The sequence below is a fragment of the Nothoprocta perdicaria genome, unplaced genomic scaffold, assembly GCF_003342845.1.
Source record: "Nothoprocta perdicaria isolate Ctin4 unplaced genomic scaffold, notPer1 scaffold_29, whole genome shotgun sequence".
Taxonomy (NCBI): Eukaryota; Metazoa; Chordata; class Aves; order Tinamiformes; family Tinamidae; genus Nothoprocta; species Nothoprocta perdicaria.
In genome coordinates, this window is record NW_020455521.1 from 4,212,707 (window position 1) to 4,227,473 (window position 14,767).

At 43.4% G+C, this 14,767-nt stretch overlaps 1 protein-coding gene and 1 long non-coding RNA gene across 2 annotated transcripts in view; both read right to left on the minus strand.

Moving 5' to 3' along the window:
* Window positions 1-194: 194 nt before the first annotated feature.
* LOC112949294 lies at window positions 195-10,348 on the minus strand. The gene is made up of 3 exons (XR_003249799.1): window positions 10,201-10,348; window positions 528-659; window positions 195-240 (listed from the first exon to the last, which is right to left on the minus strand). It is a non-coding gene; the product is annotated as an uncharacterized LOC112949294 (long non-coding RNA).
* Window positions 10,349-11,916: 1,568 nt separating this feature from the next.
* The window catches only part of TMEM131L (transmembrane 131 like), a 64,070-nt gene continuing 61,219 nt past the window's right edge, over window positions 11,917-14,767 (minus strand). The window contains exon 33 of the mRNA XM_026041652.1: window positions 11,917-14,285. Within this exon, the coding sequence (XP_025897437.1) occupies window positions 14,007-14,285 (279 nt within the window). The 3' untranslated portion in view covers window positions 11,917-14,006. The remainder of the gene's footprint in view (window positions 14,286-14,767) is intronic.

The following is a 14,767-nucleotide window of genomic DNA, read 5'->3' on the forward strand; positions in this document are numbered from 1 at the left end:
CCCAAGACCCATAAAAACACTGCTCACAGGAGCCTTGACTTCAGCTTTTCTTATAGGCTGGCTTAGCYTTATCAGCCCTTATATATCCCAGATTCATAACCCTGCATCACTACCTGCACTCCACAGGGAGCCTAAACTGCCTCCAGGACCAGGGAACCCAACACACAGAGGTCATTCCAAATGCACCATCCATCACCTCCGCAATACGGGCTCCAAGCATGGCATAGCTGAGGACTAATTCTGTAAAACAGGAAGGAGCAAGCAGGAGAATCCAAAAAAAMGTGTGTTCTTTTAATGCATTTTCTTTGATTTTCCCGCTACTAACTGGTTCGATACTATCAATATGCAAAGCTACTACTTCAGCTTCCTGGACTCCTTCAGAAATTAAATTTGTACAGTTTTCATAAGCACCACCTGATGAACATTTCGAAGGGCTTCTCCCTCTCTGTCCAGACACTGCACTGCTGTCGTGTCCAACAGATTTCACAGGTGTTGTGTCGGAGCAGGGAAAGGAGGATCCTATCCACCATGCGCGCAGTTGGACACCTTCTGCTTCATTTCAGGAGAGAAAATACTCTGCCACGGTCCACCCAGGGTGAGTCAGCACTAGCAGCCTCTTGTCAGGAAGTTTGGGTTTAACATCCTAGCAAAGGAATTGCCTGCGAGAAGGAAGAAAAGGCTTCATTCAGCTCCAAGGAAAGGTTATTTCGAGAAAGGTCGGACATAGGGACGTGCATGTTGGCAAGTATGTTCCAGAATGGTCCAACGTGGCTTGATCTGCATTGKCTGCTCAGTGGGTATGTGGAAATGTGTCTATCTCTGTTAATATACTGAAAAAATGTTTTATTTTATTTAAATGCAAAGAATCAAGTCAWGGCAGGACCAGCTAGAACCGTTTCCTGTACACATATGGAAAAAACATGCTAGGATGTAGAGATGCACTTTTAATTAGTTGCTATATAATAAATAAACAAATCATCTATTTAACAGATAAGAATCTGAGGAGAAAGTGAATCAGATCATTATCATATACGATAAAAACATAAAAAAATAAATATTTTTGTATTCATTCCCTTCCCCTCCCCCCMAAAAAAGACAAAAAAGGACAATACCAGGATATATTCTGTATTTGTAGTTCAGATTTTTCATTTGCTTTCTACCTCTCTATATATCTGTTGCTTCAAAATCTTTCAGACACGGCTCTACARAGAGCCAGTCTGTTCTGAATCTTTACTTCTGGTTATTCACAACTGCAGAATTTCTTTCTTTAGTGCATACAATTTTCTTGAYTTTTCTCATCCCACAGCAACATATTTACAAAATACCTCCTTCCAAGTTTTTGGCTACTCAGAAAGTGACATAATTTCTGAGTTTCTTGCAGAGATTATTTACATTATGTTCTCTTGTATTTATAAATTTTTTAAAATTGACTTTTTAGATGTTTGAATGCCACAGAATTGTAGACATCCATTAAAAACAATTTTTCTAAAAATTAAAAAAGCTATTGTCGCTCATTATTTGAAAAGTGTGTGTATAATCTGTGTATAAATAACGTCACCAGACAGCTTCAAATARTTATTTCTGATATCTGATCTTTCCCTGACATTTTAGACTTGAATCTGACTGAAAGCAGACATCCCAGGCTCATTTTCATGCACACACTCAGCTGTTTTCACCATTCCTCCTAAATTATCCGCAGATTGACTTTCTTGTTCTTCTCTGCATTTCCTAGCACTTGATAATATCCACTTAGTAACGATGCTTTTGGAGCTGACCATGTAACTGGTGTGTATCTGCCAATATACCTTTGTGTCTTCATCATAGCATCTAAGGGAAGAAACACCTCGTACTAGGATAGAAACTGCTAGAACAAAGTATGTTTTAATATTATGACGTATCTACATTTAGCACCTTTCAGYTGAATTCCTCTCTAGCACCAAAACAAGGTTGCATGGACTATTTCCATGCAAGGAATAGTGCTGAAATTTCCAGAATCATCTGGAGAGGTTTGTGACAAGCTCCACAATGGTTAATTCTGCTCTCTCAAAGCCGCACATTTAGTCCACAGCACTCCTTTGATCAGAAACGCTTTTATTTTCTCTTTCTATTTCTAGATTTTATCTCAGCTCAGCTACCTGCTGGGTCTTGGTTGCTGTCTGAAGAAAGGCAGCTGGACAGCAGCAGCACACGCCTGAGAACGAGTAGCCCATTCGTAGGGACGCCCTGTTACTCCAGAAGTGATGGCAAGAAACATCACTGACCTGAGAGGACTTTTAGGAATACTTGGTCTAAAGCAGAGACCAAAAACTCACAGAAATAATCAATACACAAGCAGAGAGGTTTAAAAAAAAAAAAAAAAAAGACACACTCTCTTAATTTAAATGCAAATAGATAGCATATAAAAAATGACAAGAAAGATTGTGGTAATATTCTGTAGACCTTTAATAAGCTTAGGATGTATTAGAACTCATGCTTTCAAGTAAATAACGTTCCACAAAGGAAGAGGAACCAAAGGAAATAGCTGCAATATGTAAAAAGCTGCAAATAAAATCAACTTCCCATCCCAGCAGCTAAACCCATAGGATAAGAACAGGTTGGTTAAGAGATGTTCATAGGGATCATCTYATCCAGCCAAGTTAGGCTGGAAGCTGAATCTGCTTTTTCTGAGGAGGAGTACCAACACAGACACACCTCCTACCTTATTGTAGTAACTCAGCTTTATCCTGGGGATCMGAAGATAAAGTGGTGTCTTTCCAGCACTGAATTCATGATACGGTCTGGGTCCATAGGCACAAGGAGATCACTGGTTGAGTCTTAATAGCTCAAGTTTACCAATAACTTACCCACACGACTGGCTGGTTTCTTTTCACCTTATGAATTTACACAAGTGTCAGAGTAAAGATTCTTTTCTCTTTATAGAAACTACTTTGTCTTTTTTCATGCAATACTTTTCACATAATTTTAATTTAACTTCCTGTGTATCTTACRATAAATAGCTTCACTAAGTTTCCTTTATAATCTGTCCTTCGGAGCACTTTATTCCTCTGGGGTTATTTCCTCGAACTCCCCTAGTTGTCAGCTCACAGCTGAGATCAAAACACCAAGCAGAGCACACCTGAGGAGCTCGACCCTCTGCAGAGGGGGCTGCCTCTCGCACCTCCCTGGGCTCTCCACGTTTCCCTGTGTGACAGCTGCCTCTCTGACACTTTGCAAACCTGTTCAACTYGATGCTTTCCAGTTGAATAGCATATTTTATACTAAGAAAAACGCAGGGAGTACTGGGAGATAGAAAGGATATGATGAAGGGCTGGAGTTAGCTGGACCTTTCCTCCATTGTTCAGAAATCTAAGTTTTCATTTAAAGTAAGGTTTTCTTACACTTACTATGATGAACGAGTGAGACGTGTTCTCTGTTTCTGCAGGTGAAGGGTTTGGAAATTCTGTCTGCAGCCTGGGCAGCCCCTTCTCTTTCATAGAGAAGCCTGCAGGGAGCTGGCTAGCCACACTGCTAGACAAGGAAAGCAAAAATAGCGAGCTCATACCTTTTCACCAGTAACAGGACAGCACTGGCGGCAGTGACTAATCCTGCGTAAACCAGTTCTGCAACAGGCTGCCAGGATTAAGGGAAAAGGGAGTGTTTCCACCCATCTGGACTCTATGGGGCTCCTCCTGCAGAAAGGGTCTTGCACCAGCTGAAAACTGCACCAGATACCCTGAATGGGAAGGAAACACTTTGTTCTCTGCTCTGCTTTTTACTCCTATTAGGAACTACCAAGAAGAAACTCTCCATCCCCCCAGCACACAATCAGTGATAAAATAATCCTTCTCCATTTACCTTCTATAACTTCACTGGCAAAGCAGTGTATACAATTGCTGCCAAGGTTAATATGCAAGCATATTAATCCCCTCTCTTGCTAGAGAGTCTTTCCAGACACTGCTTAAGCCTTCTGCTGGTGGCYGCGTGCAGGGGCAGGTTTGTGTAAGAACGGTTTTTTATAAGCCTCTCTGTGGGAGAATGGCAGCAAGCACTTAATTTGAAGTAAGTGAAGCACTGAAGGGCGAGGTACCCGCTAGGTTTGCCATGCCACTGACTTTTTCCATCTGCAATACTTCATTTGCACTGTTTACTTTGGCAAACCGTCCTTGGTAAACATCACAAAACACTGAAACCAGGAAATAATTAAAAAAAAAAAAAAGGAAAAAAAAATCACTACTAGCCCTTCCTTTGTCTTTCTGAGAATCAGCCTTACTCAAACCAAATTYGGCCATTCTGACACAAGCAAAGCACATTTGGAGGCCCAAATGTGGGAAACTTGCTACAACAGAGGGAAAATGTTTCCTTGGGGACYGGCAGTGGTGGCACCTCCCTGTGCACAGGGCAGTGCCCGCTCTGTACCTCTGTGCTCAAGTATTTGAAAAATCACGGGCTGCAAAACACTGCCACGCCACACCAGATGCCCTGCAGTCACAGCAAGATGAGGGGTTCTTTTGCTTTTTTCGTAAGTTAGATGTTTCTCACCTCAGAGCTCCCTAAGGGGATTTTCTGCCACTTGGATTCTTACTTTTCCCTATACATTTTGCTAGGAGAGAGAACAACCTTGCGGTACTAAAGCTGTTCGTTGTGCCCAGTATTTACTCTGTGATTAAAGGGGCCCACACTGTATTTTAAAGAAAACATCTAGTATTTAGGCTGCTGAGGTTTTGCAGAGCATATCCTGGGGGTTGTTAGCATTCTTTGCTTTGGGAAGGAGAGGAAGGAGACTGAGAGGAACCAAAAAACCCTGGATCCTCCAGATCCTTCTCTGTAGCTGGAGGGATCCAGCACAGTTGTGTTGCACAAGTGCATGGATTTCCTTAGGCCAGAATTTCCAAAAGCAGCAGGGCAGACTGCCCCTGCATGCAAATATGTTGACATTAGCCCACTCTGAAAAACAATAACCTTCTGATTGAGATGAAAAAAGAAGATTACAGAGATTTACAACACGGATAAGCTAATGCTAATAATAATAACAACAACAACAACAATAATAATTTGGGGAAGATACTCCCTACCTGCTGCACTGCCTCGCTGAAATTTTTGTAAACCTGAAGACTCCTAAAGCWAACCTCTGTGAAGGCTCCTGCAGCTGAGATACTGAAGAAAAGGAAGGGTTTTCCTGCTCTCTCTCTGAGTTTTCTGAAAGACACAGGTGATCTGAGAAAAGGAGTAAGCCTTGCAGAAAGGATTAGCAGAAAAGATGCAACTGAGAGCTTAATCATGGGATACCTGTGGAGATATAAGCAGAGTTGAGGCATCCTGGGCATCCTCAGAAGCAGAGCTACCTATGCAGGAGGAACTGTGATATCAAATACTTAAGGCCTYTAGGTACTAAATGCCAAATGAATGTGGGACACCTGAGAACTACATGCTAAATAGTTAAATTACTGAAGTTGGGCTGCAAATTCTGCACAGGTTGCTCCAATCATTGACATAAGACTATGTTGTCTTTAATTCTTATTTCATTTTACAAATATCAGTAAACGTGCATTGCTGATGATCTGCCTATAAAAAGAAAGTTGACTTTCTTTCTTTCTTCATTGAAGACAGACATTAGGATCTAATGGACAAGAAAGACTATCTCTCAGAAAAATCCTTGCCACAGATTTCTTGTATAGATTTTGGAGGCAAGGTTAATCTCCTCCATCTTCTTGCAAAGGTCTTCTGAAAATTAGACCCTAGGCCATTTTGATGAGGAACACAGAGCAAGAGTTGCATTGCAAGATCCAAACTATGCTGCACATTTCCTTCTCTGCTGCCCTCAGAAAAAAAGGTTTTCAGTTAAGCTAAGACTTGACTCCTTTTAAACTCCTTAAGAAATAAAAGATAAAGCAAAAAAAAGAGAAAAACAAACAAAAAGCAATAGAATTAAACCAGATATACAAAATGAAAGTCTATGTCCTGAAGGAAAAAAAAAAAAAAACATTTTTCAGTGAGTAAAAAGGAGCTGAGTCGTCATATACATAGTGACATTCCCCAGTCTTTCACTTAAAGAGCAGAACAAAGAGGCATAGCAGAGAAAGACTTTAAACTAATGTTAGATGTTTGCAGAAAGTAGAAGCAGCTGTTTTGCAGACAAACTAATAAAAGTCAGCATCTCATACTAGAGCAAGCCTTAGCTCAACTATACCTTGAATAAAAAAAAAATAGATTCCAAAACTTATTCTAATTTTGAAGAAATGCCCTCTTCTCCTGGGGGACTGATTATGTTAGACATTATAAATACAGCCTGTCTGAGAAACCACGCTGCAGCCGTGCAAGCCATGGATGCTGTGGTCTGGCCTCTTCTGCATCTCCTTCTGGAAACTAAACGGATATCTGTGCTGAAGTGGGTTGATCCAAACCAAGCATGCTGACATAATCACCTTCTCTAGAAGACCCCCAGCTAGAAAGGTTTCCTCCTTTCATGAAACTCTTATTTATCAGGCGCTTTCTAAGACCTCAGGCTTTCAGACCTCTTCTCTTTCAGTATCTGCTCTATGTGTGAAGAGACACTAGATCCACAATAGTAGTAATTAAAAAAAATACAAAGCAGTCACGAGGCTTTATTCACTGTACGAATACACGGGAGAATGTGAAATCAGTAAGTTAGTCCCATTACTTTAAGGATACATTTGGTCTGACATCTATTAAAATGCATGACTGTATGTGCCTGGCAAGTGCTTCAAAGTTGTTCTTTTGATCTTAACAAAGATAAAACTGTAATATTTTTGTAGGTATATAAGAACATTAGTTACTGGACTAGTTAAAAACCACTTAACTTTTGAAACTGGTGCCATCTGTTTCCTATTTTTATTTATAGAACTCAATACCAGTCTCTTGAGGACTTCTCTAGCAAAACTCTCTCATATGAAATATCAGCGGTGCTCAGATAGTCAGTCTCCTTGATAGGTTTGTGGAAAGGGCTGGTCATGGACAACGGACAACTTTCTCAAAACAAGAAAATGCAAGGAGAAAGCCAGAACAAAGATAATCCAAGGACCTTCCACTCATCCCTTAAATGAGTTTGTCAAAAAAGAAAAATGCTGCCTTGGTTAGACTTCAGGCTTCTTTAATATGGTAAGTGGTGTATGAGATTCTTGTAACCAAAAGCAAAACTAAATCTGCAATTCACCGAGCTTCAGTCATTGCGTGAGCACTTCTTGTTCCACACTGACAACAAGGTCCTGAGCATCTTTGTGATCCTGCTCCCGGAAAGGAAAGCAGCTCAGATATGATACATTCCTCAAGCTTGCATTTCACTGAGAAAAGCAATAAATAAGAGTTAACAGATACTTTGCATTGACACATTCACTTAAGAGTTTTGAAGTATTTCTACAAATAATTATTTAGTCCTTTAGTTTATTTACGTAACAACTTTTAGTCATTTAACTGGTAAATTAAAGTCAGATTATCAGAAAGTTTTTTTTCCCATTGATAAAGCAAAAAAAAAAAAAAAAAAAAAAAAAAACAAAAAAAACCACACAAGACTATATAGAACACCCATAAAGGTCAAAAAGATATTTCTTCCTTAAAAAATTGCAAGTTAAGGGTTTGGTATTTCCCTGCAAATCATTACAACATAGCTGCCAAAAGTTGCAAACTGTGGTAGGGCACACATGTCATGAAGTTCAGCTATTATAAGAGAAGCAAAGAACTTGACTGCAAATCTCACTCAGAATGAGGAACTACACCCAAGACCAACAGGAAAAGCTTGTGTCAATCTGAACTCAGCGCATGCAGGCTGCCCACACCCGGCATCTCTGTCAGTTTTCTATTTTAGGTTAAGCTTKCTTCTCGAGATCAGGAATATCTTGGTCTGTAAGCAGTAGATAGTTCAGGACTGCCCAAATGGTACCTGGAAGTTCAAGGTTGGGCCTGAACATGTAAGCAGATTATGCAAGTTAGCAAAAGGGAAGACCACTTATGTAATGTAATGAAGTGCTGATAGAAGGGGATGGCAAAGTGTTAGAAAGTTAGGTGTGTTAGAAAGTTAGAAGTGTTAGAAGTGTTAGGGCCCTTAGGTCATTTTCCATTCACTCACGCTGCTCCGCGCTGCTCCCGGGACGTCCACGTGGCCACCGAGAGCCGCGCTCAAGGGCGAGCGAATCAGCCTGCGTGCGAACAGGAAAGCGGCCGGGGGAACATTGCCACGATCCCTCCTTTCTCACGCAAGCGCTTCCCAGGAGCCGCTAGCTCACGCAACATACACCATGAGCATGCATTTAAGAACGGTGCGAAGGTTAAAGTGTGTTCTTGTTGTTGTTGTAAGGTTCCCTTATCAGTTTCAACATCTGGTTGACACTCTTTGGCACTTCCTACACAGCACTGAAGAACAAAACACCTTTACTTCAACAAGGCTGTGTCGAGTGAGTGATGTGAAATATTTCTCTCAGTAAATCAGAACCAGAAATCAGAGCAGGTTCTTGGGGGATGTCAATAGCCAAGTGTTTCACTACGGCACCCAACTTGCTACGTTCCAGGAAAACAGAAGTATTTTGAATGTTGAGACACCTCCAACCCCAAACACCCTCTCCCCCGCAAACGCAGGGAACACTGTTTGCCTTCCATGTGGCCATTTGGGAGCACCAGAGCCAGTCCAGCGCACAGGCTTCCTGCACATCTGTGCTAACAAGGACGTGTGAAAGCATTAACTTCCCTTCACAAATTGTACGCTCAGTCAAAATTAAAACCAAACCAACAACTCCCAGCAAACCAAGTGTTTCGCCAGCGTGGCTGCAGGAACGTCGGGGAGAGCCCCTCGCCTCACAACGAGGCCTTGCTGGGGCTGAACGTCCCCAAGGCCAGGGGGGACAGTCTCATAAGGGACATGGACTGGCCCCTACTCAAGATGAAGGGGTCACAGGTGGCCTCACTGAAGGGCAGAGGCACTTCTGGTCACTTGCAGACACACCACACTCCTTCCAAGAGGTGCACACACATGCCCTTAGCTGCAAACCAAGCCTGCTTGCTGGTAGATTAGCTGAACATGATTAAATAACCACTTTCGCTAGACAAGATGCTCATCAGCACAGAAGTTTGCCACAACGGCACTATTTTGTACACAGGGGAGTTCCCTGGGGAGGCCTCTTGCTTCATGCCAGATTAGTCCCTGCCTACACAGGCTGCAGGCAGCCTCCAACCAGCACACGAGTGTTTTTGAATAAAACCCCCAGAGATGTGTGGGTCACAGAGCAGCATTATGAAAGCATCCTTGCACTTGAGCAGGTGATTAAAACTGCACACAGCGCAGGGACAAGTCTCTCCACACAAGGAGAAGGGCAGCCACTTATCAGAACCACCCTCAAAAGACTAAAGGTTTTGGAGGGGGTTGTTGTTGTCTTTTAAGAAAGCAAAAACACATGAAATGAGGTAGAGATCATGGAAAAMGCGAGCTGTGGTCCATGCCCCACAGGAACAGAGGCGGTGTTTTGTGGGGCCAGCACGGGCAGCTCTTGCAGAGGAGGAGCACTAAGAGTTCGGCTTCCACTGCAAGGGAGCCGCATCTGCACACCAGCGTTGGGCTGCAGAGGCAGATGTGAACTCCCAAAACATCAGTAGTGACGACAAGGAGCTGGGACAGTAAATCTGCCCCCAATCCCTTGCTGGCCACTCACCTCCTGTTACGCAGCACAGCCCAGCCTGCCCGGGGAGAGGGGCACTGCTGTGTTTTGCACAACGGTATCTCCTCCCGTGCAGGGCTTGGGKAGTAAGGAGAAATGCTGAGGCCCTGCTCAGGCCCTGCCCAGCTGGGCTGGTTACCCCTTGCAGTGCCTGTGAGTGCCCTTCCCTTCCCCTCCCTTCCCTTTCCTTGTCACCGAGCCCAGCGGAGCCCGTACAGCCAGAGCAGACATGGCTGCCAAGGCAGAGGACAGCCACACCACTGCTCTTAATATTCCCCCCAAGCCACTTGTTGAGGAAGAGCAGAGGATAAGCCCCATTCAGGCCAAGAGAGGGAGGTGCCGATCACATCATGGGGTAGGGCTGCAGAAGCAAAGATGGAGGAAAAACGGGTATGTGATAACTTGGAGGTGCCTGTGTGCACCTCAACTGCAAATAGGTCTAAGGAAATGCAAATCTGTAGTGAGGGCAGGAGGATGCTGAAGGTCAAGAAAAGTGAGTGGAGGGGGCTGTCCAAAGGGAAAAGCACGTACGGACGAGCTCAGAAGAGCAGATCTTGCTCACCTGGCAGGACAGCCCCACGGGCTCTACAGCTGCCCCATGCAGAGCAGTGCTGAGGCTTCCCAGGCAGCAGATCTTCATGCCAGGGCTTCTCCCAAGGCAGAGGATGCAGATAGGTGCTGGAGTCCCACACGCTGCCAGCCTCAAGGCTGACACTGAGCAATTCCCCTGCTCCCTCCCCCTCACCTCAGCAGCTTCAGGTCATCAGCTCTCTAACGAGCTTCGTTGGCCCTCTGGCACGCAGACCTCTCAGCTGCACTCAGGTCACATTTCCAGCCTTATTTCCCCAGGAGCAAAGGCTGCTGCTGCTTGCTGCTCCTTCAGGCAGCTAAACCGCTCCTGTACGCACMAGTCCAGCTGCTGGAGCGGTAAAACCTGCAAATCGCCACACTGCTCATGGCAAAGCTGCAGGAATAAGCCACGACAGCCCTCCCTCAGGGGGCAAGTCTGCCTCGTGTCCTTCTTGGCCATGAGCTGAGGCATGGGGCTGTCCCCATGTGGCTGGGAGGGAGGAGACAGCCCCTCTTCTCCACAGGGTTGCTGCAGGACCCCCTGCTGCCCCAGGGAACCCTCCCCTCACCCCCGAGCACTGTCCTGGAGCGCAGCACGCGGCCTGCAGTGACGTGTCTCCTAACCAGCCCTACTGGAGAACACAGAGCTCTTCTGTCCGGCTAGCTTTTCTTTGTGATCTTCAGTATTTCTTTCGTTTGTCAAGTTTCTTTTGGTGAAGATTGTCGGTAAAACAATAAAAGTTTCAGAAAGAACCAAGAATGTCCCAGTCTGACAAAAAAAGATTTCCTGGCACAACGCAGGAAATTTAAAACTATTTTGCACAAGACAACAAGATGTCCTTAAAGCTATTAATTTAAACAGCTCTCCAAGCTTTCTTCTACTAGAGTTAATCTTCCCCTTTACTGCAGGAGGAATGACTTTTAATTGAGCCCAAATCCACTTACATTCAGCAGCTGCTGATTAAGCCYTAGCTGTCTCCTGATGGCAGCAATTATTCCTGGTAACCTTAGCGAGCTTCCTACATTCCTTACATGAAACTTTATAAAGTTATATTTTCACTACTACTACACAGTGTCCGGAGGAATTGCCTAATACTACATAGTTCCCAGAGGAATTGCCTCTTGATCTGATTTGTGTCTTATCTGTACCTTTTTCACATAGGTGCTCTTTCCCAAAGATCTCGAACTTTGGTTGCTCTTCCTGAACTCTCCAGGTGTCTTCGTTGGGTTTATTGCGTAGGTTTTTTTTCTGTTTGTTCTTGGTTTACTTCCCCTCCCTGTCCCCCAAGTGACTCAGTCTGGAATATAAGGGAGTAGTGAGAACAGGGATGGGGTGCTGATCCGAACTCCGGGGGATTCTGGGTTGTAGTTTGTTGCAGATTAAAGAGCTGCATCCCCCATACYGGCACTTGAGGTTTCATTTTGGTGCAGAGGATGGAAAAAAAAATAAAAATTAAAATCACAGACTGAACAGAATAAGCTGGGTAGGGTGAATGCAGTTTTAGGTATCTTCTGTTCTCTTGTGTCTTTGCAGGGCCAAAATTCAATAAACATTACTATAAAACAAGTAACATTACCCAGGGAATAAAGAACTTCATTGCATTTCAAAATAAATGGTCACTTGTTTTTTTCCATATTTATTGTGTATGCACTCCCACTCTATTCCTCCTGAAGTCTCCTGCCATAGGTAATAGTGCACAGAAAGCATGTTAGTGGTTATGACTACTTCTCATGGCTTAATACTGATTTCAGGAACATCCAAGTTCATATAAACACGTGAACTTTGCTTCAGCATCACAAGCAATTACTATTAAACTCCACAGTCAAACAGAATTCTGTCCAGCAAGACACATCATGGAAAGCAGCCAAAGACTCTAAACGCTAGTTCCTGATAAAGCCTTTAAAACACCAAAGCATTCAGTGACGATCCGATTTTTCTGACATTGAAAACACAGGAAGGCTTAGAAGCGCCTTCCACAAGAGCACTTAAAGCAGTTAAATGTAGAAGCTGTCGTATAACCCACCCAGTCACTATCTCCTTCGGAGCTAATTCAAATACACACAAAAGCAGAGCTGGCAGGATATTTTTCAACAAAAAACTTTTTTTTTTTTTTGCAGGAACTGTTGATTTATTGAAACAAACTTTTTGTGAAAACATGCTATTTCTGGCAATACACCTCAAGACTTAGGATGGAATTTCTGACTGAAACCAGCAGGTCAGACAAACTGGGTTTACAGCTTGGGGATTTGATGAGGGTGGCAGAGCAAGAACTAAACCTCACCTTGCTGAGTAGCTTGGCAGACTATCTTTATTTTTTTTCTTTTTCCCTTGGCTTTTCCTCTTCTGCCTTAGAATAAAAACAAATGTGAAAAGCTTTAACATTCTGTTGTCAAGCACCACTCCTGTCTTCTAGTCAGTCTGAGTTCAGAGGACTGGGGGAAAACGACTGAAGTAGCAAGAAGTTATGAACTTGCCTATGTTCACAGCATCCTCAAAACGGCAACTGGAGCCTGGTGGTCTCTCGTCCAACCTCCCCCAGGGAGCGGGACCATCACCAACACCAGAGCAGGTCCCCATGGCTCTGCTGAGCTGAGGGGTGAACAACAGGGAGGTCTGACATGGGGCACCCTGTCCTGCTGCACCAGCCTCCAAGGGAAGCCGTTCTCCCTAGCATTCAACCTGAACTTCCCAGTCTATCCCAATCTGTGACTGCTGCGGGTTGCTATTATTTGTGGTTGCCCCAACGGGTTTGGATCTGTCATCTCTGTAACTCTCCTTCAAGGCAGGCTGCTATTAAATACTTCTTCTGCCCCTTTGTCTCCAGACCCAATCGTCCCACTGCTAGATCTATAAGAATCCAAGCAATTCTTCCCCTTGTTTTGGCACCTGAAGACCCCAAAATACACTCTGCAGTGCCAGAGCAAAAGGCTTTAGAGGATCTGAACTGCTGAACCCAGCTGCAACACTTTCTTGGTTAACTTTCTCACTACAAAGATTCAGTTTCATAATACGAGCTAGCACAATGCCGGTCTGTTCTGGAGAGCGGTGCGAACTCAGCTCTCAAAGAAATGTTTGTTCCAATTCAAGTGTTGGCGTTTTGAACAAGGGCAATTAAACGGACCAAAAACACTATTGCAACATGAAGGCTAAAAATATAAACACTAAGTACCGGGAGTCACTCCCCAGAAGAAATGTTCCTGAAATAAATGCCCAATCACCCCACTGCATAAGCGTAGTATCGCCAAGCTGACAGTTTGGATTTTGAAGCCAGATAAACAAAGCACAATTTAGCCTTTTTCTTTATTGCCAGAAGCTTACACCCACAAATAATTATGTCAAGAGTAAGAGTGGCACTACTTGGACAATATCTGATCTGCCTCAACAGGCAGCTCTCAGTGTTACTGTTTCGTACAGATGCAATTATTTATGGGTGTAATTTTTAYCCACGGATGCTAAAAAACAAAACAAAATTTTAGGTTATACCACAGAATCTCAACTTGATAATAAACATGTGCAATATAGGTTCACATATACTGTTAGGAACCTAATACTTTTCTTATTCTTGAACAATTTTTAATTTTAAATTCATAGCCTTCGTGTGACAATAACAATATCCTGAATATATATCTTGCTTTTTTTAAAATGCACCGAATGCTCAGACGTCAGTAAAAAAAAATTTATTTTCAATATAAAAGTGCCAAAATATCCACCAACATTGTAATCTATTTCAACGACCAGCTTACTCTAGTATTCAAAACTGCAAGCATCTTTATTCACATTTTTAAATCAAATTCCTTTCACACATTTCCACAGTAACCCGAGTCCCTCGAAAGCGGGAAATTTGCATTCCGGTTGGCTGCCGTAGTCCATATGTCCAAGTTCATGTAGGCACGGAAGGGGTTAAACCGTGGGTAGTATTCCTGCTTGCACATCACTGCCTGGTTCTCCACATGGGTCGAATGCTGGGTCGTGGCACTGACAGGGCAGCAGTTTTCATAGACATCACTCTGAGGCGCCCAGATGGAACCAAAAAGTCCAGACATTGGAGACAAGCTTCGGGTGCTGGAGAGGTAGGGCTGCAGAGCAAGATAAAATCACCATGGCAAACTGCAAACAGAGTTTGGCCAACTTATTTTGCCAAATAAAATATGGAAATGCASGAAATGAGAGGAAGAGTTATGCAGAGAGGAAAGTGGGAGCACACAAGTAGAAAACTAAGCCTTAGTTTACAAGGCAATATGGATAAAAGACTCGAGCAGCAGCACTAGTTCACATACATTTCACTAAAGGAAGCCATAGGAACTCCTCTCTACATGGCTCCTATATTACTGTAAGAGCAACACAATATTCACTTCTGGTCAGCTTATTAAGAGGAGACAAATGGAAGGCATGTGAGGAGCACCAAGGTGTGTTCAAGAGGTAAAATTAAAAGTGAGGGATGGCTAAGAAATGACAAGAAAAAAAGGCTAAAGTTTGTGGCAGTACTATAGAGCAGAGGCAGACATTCAGTACAGAAGAAAAGAATATAATTGGGAGCTAGGGAATTTAGCTAGAAAAT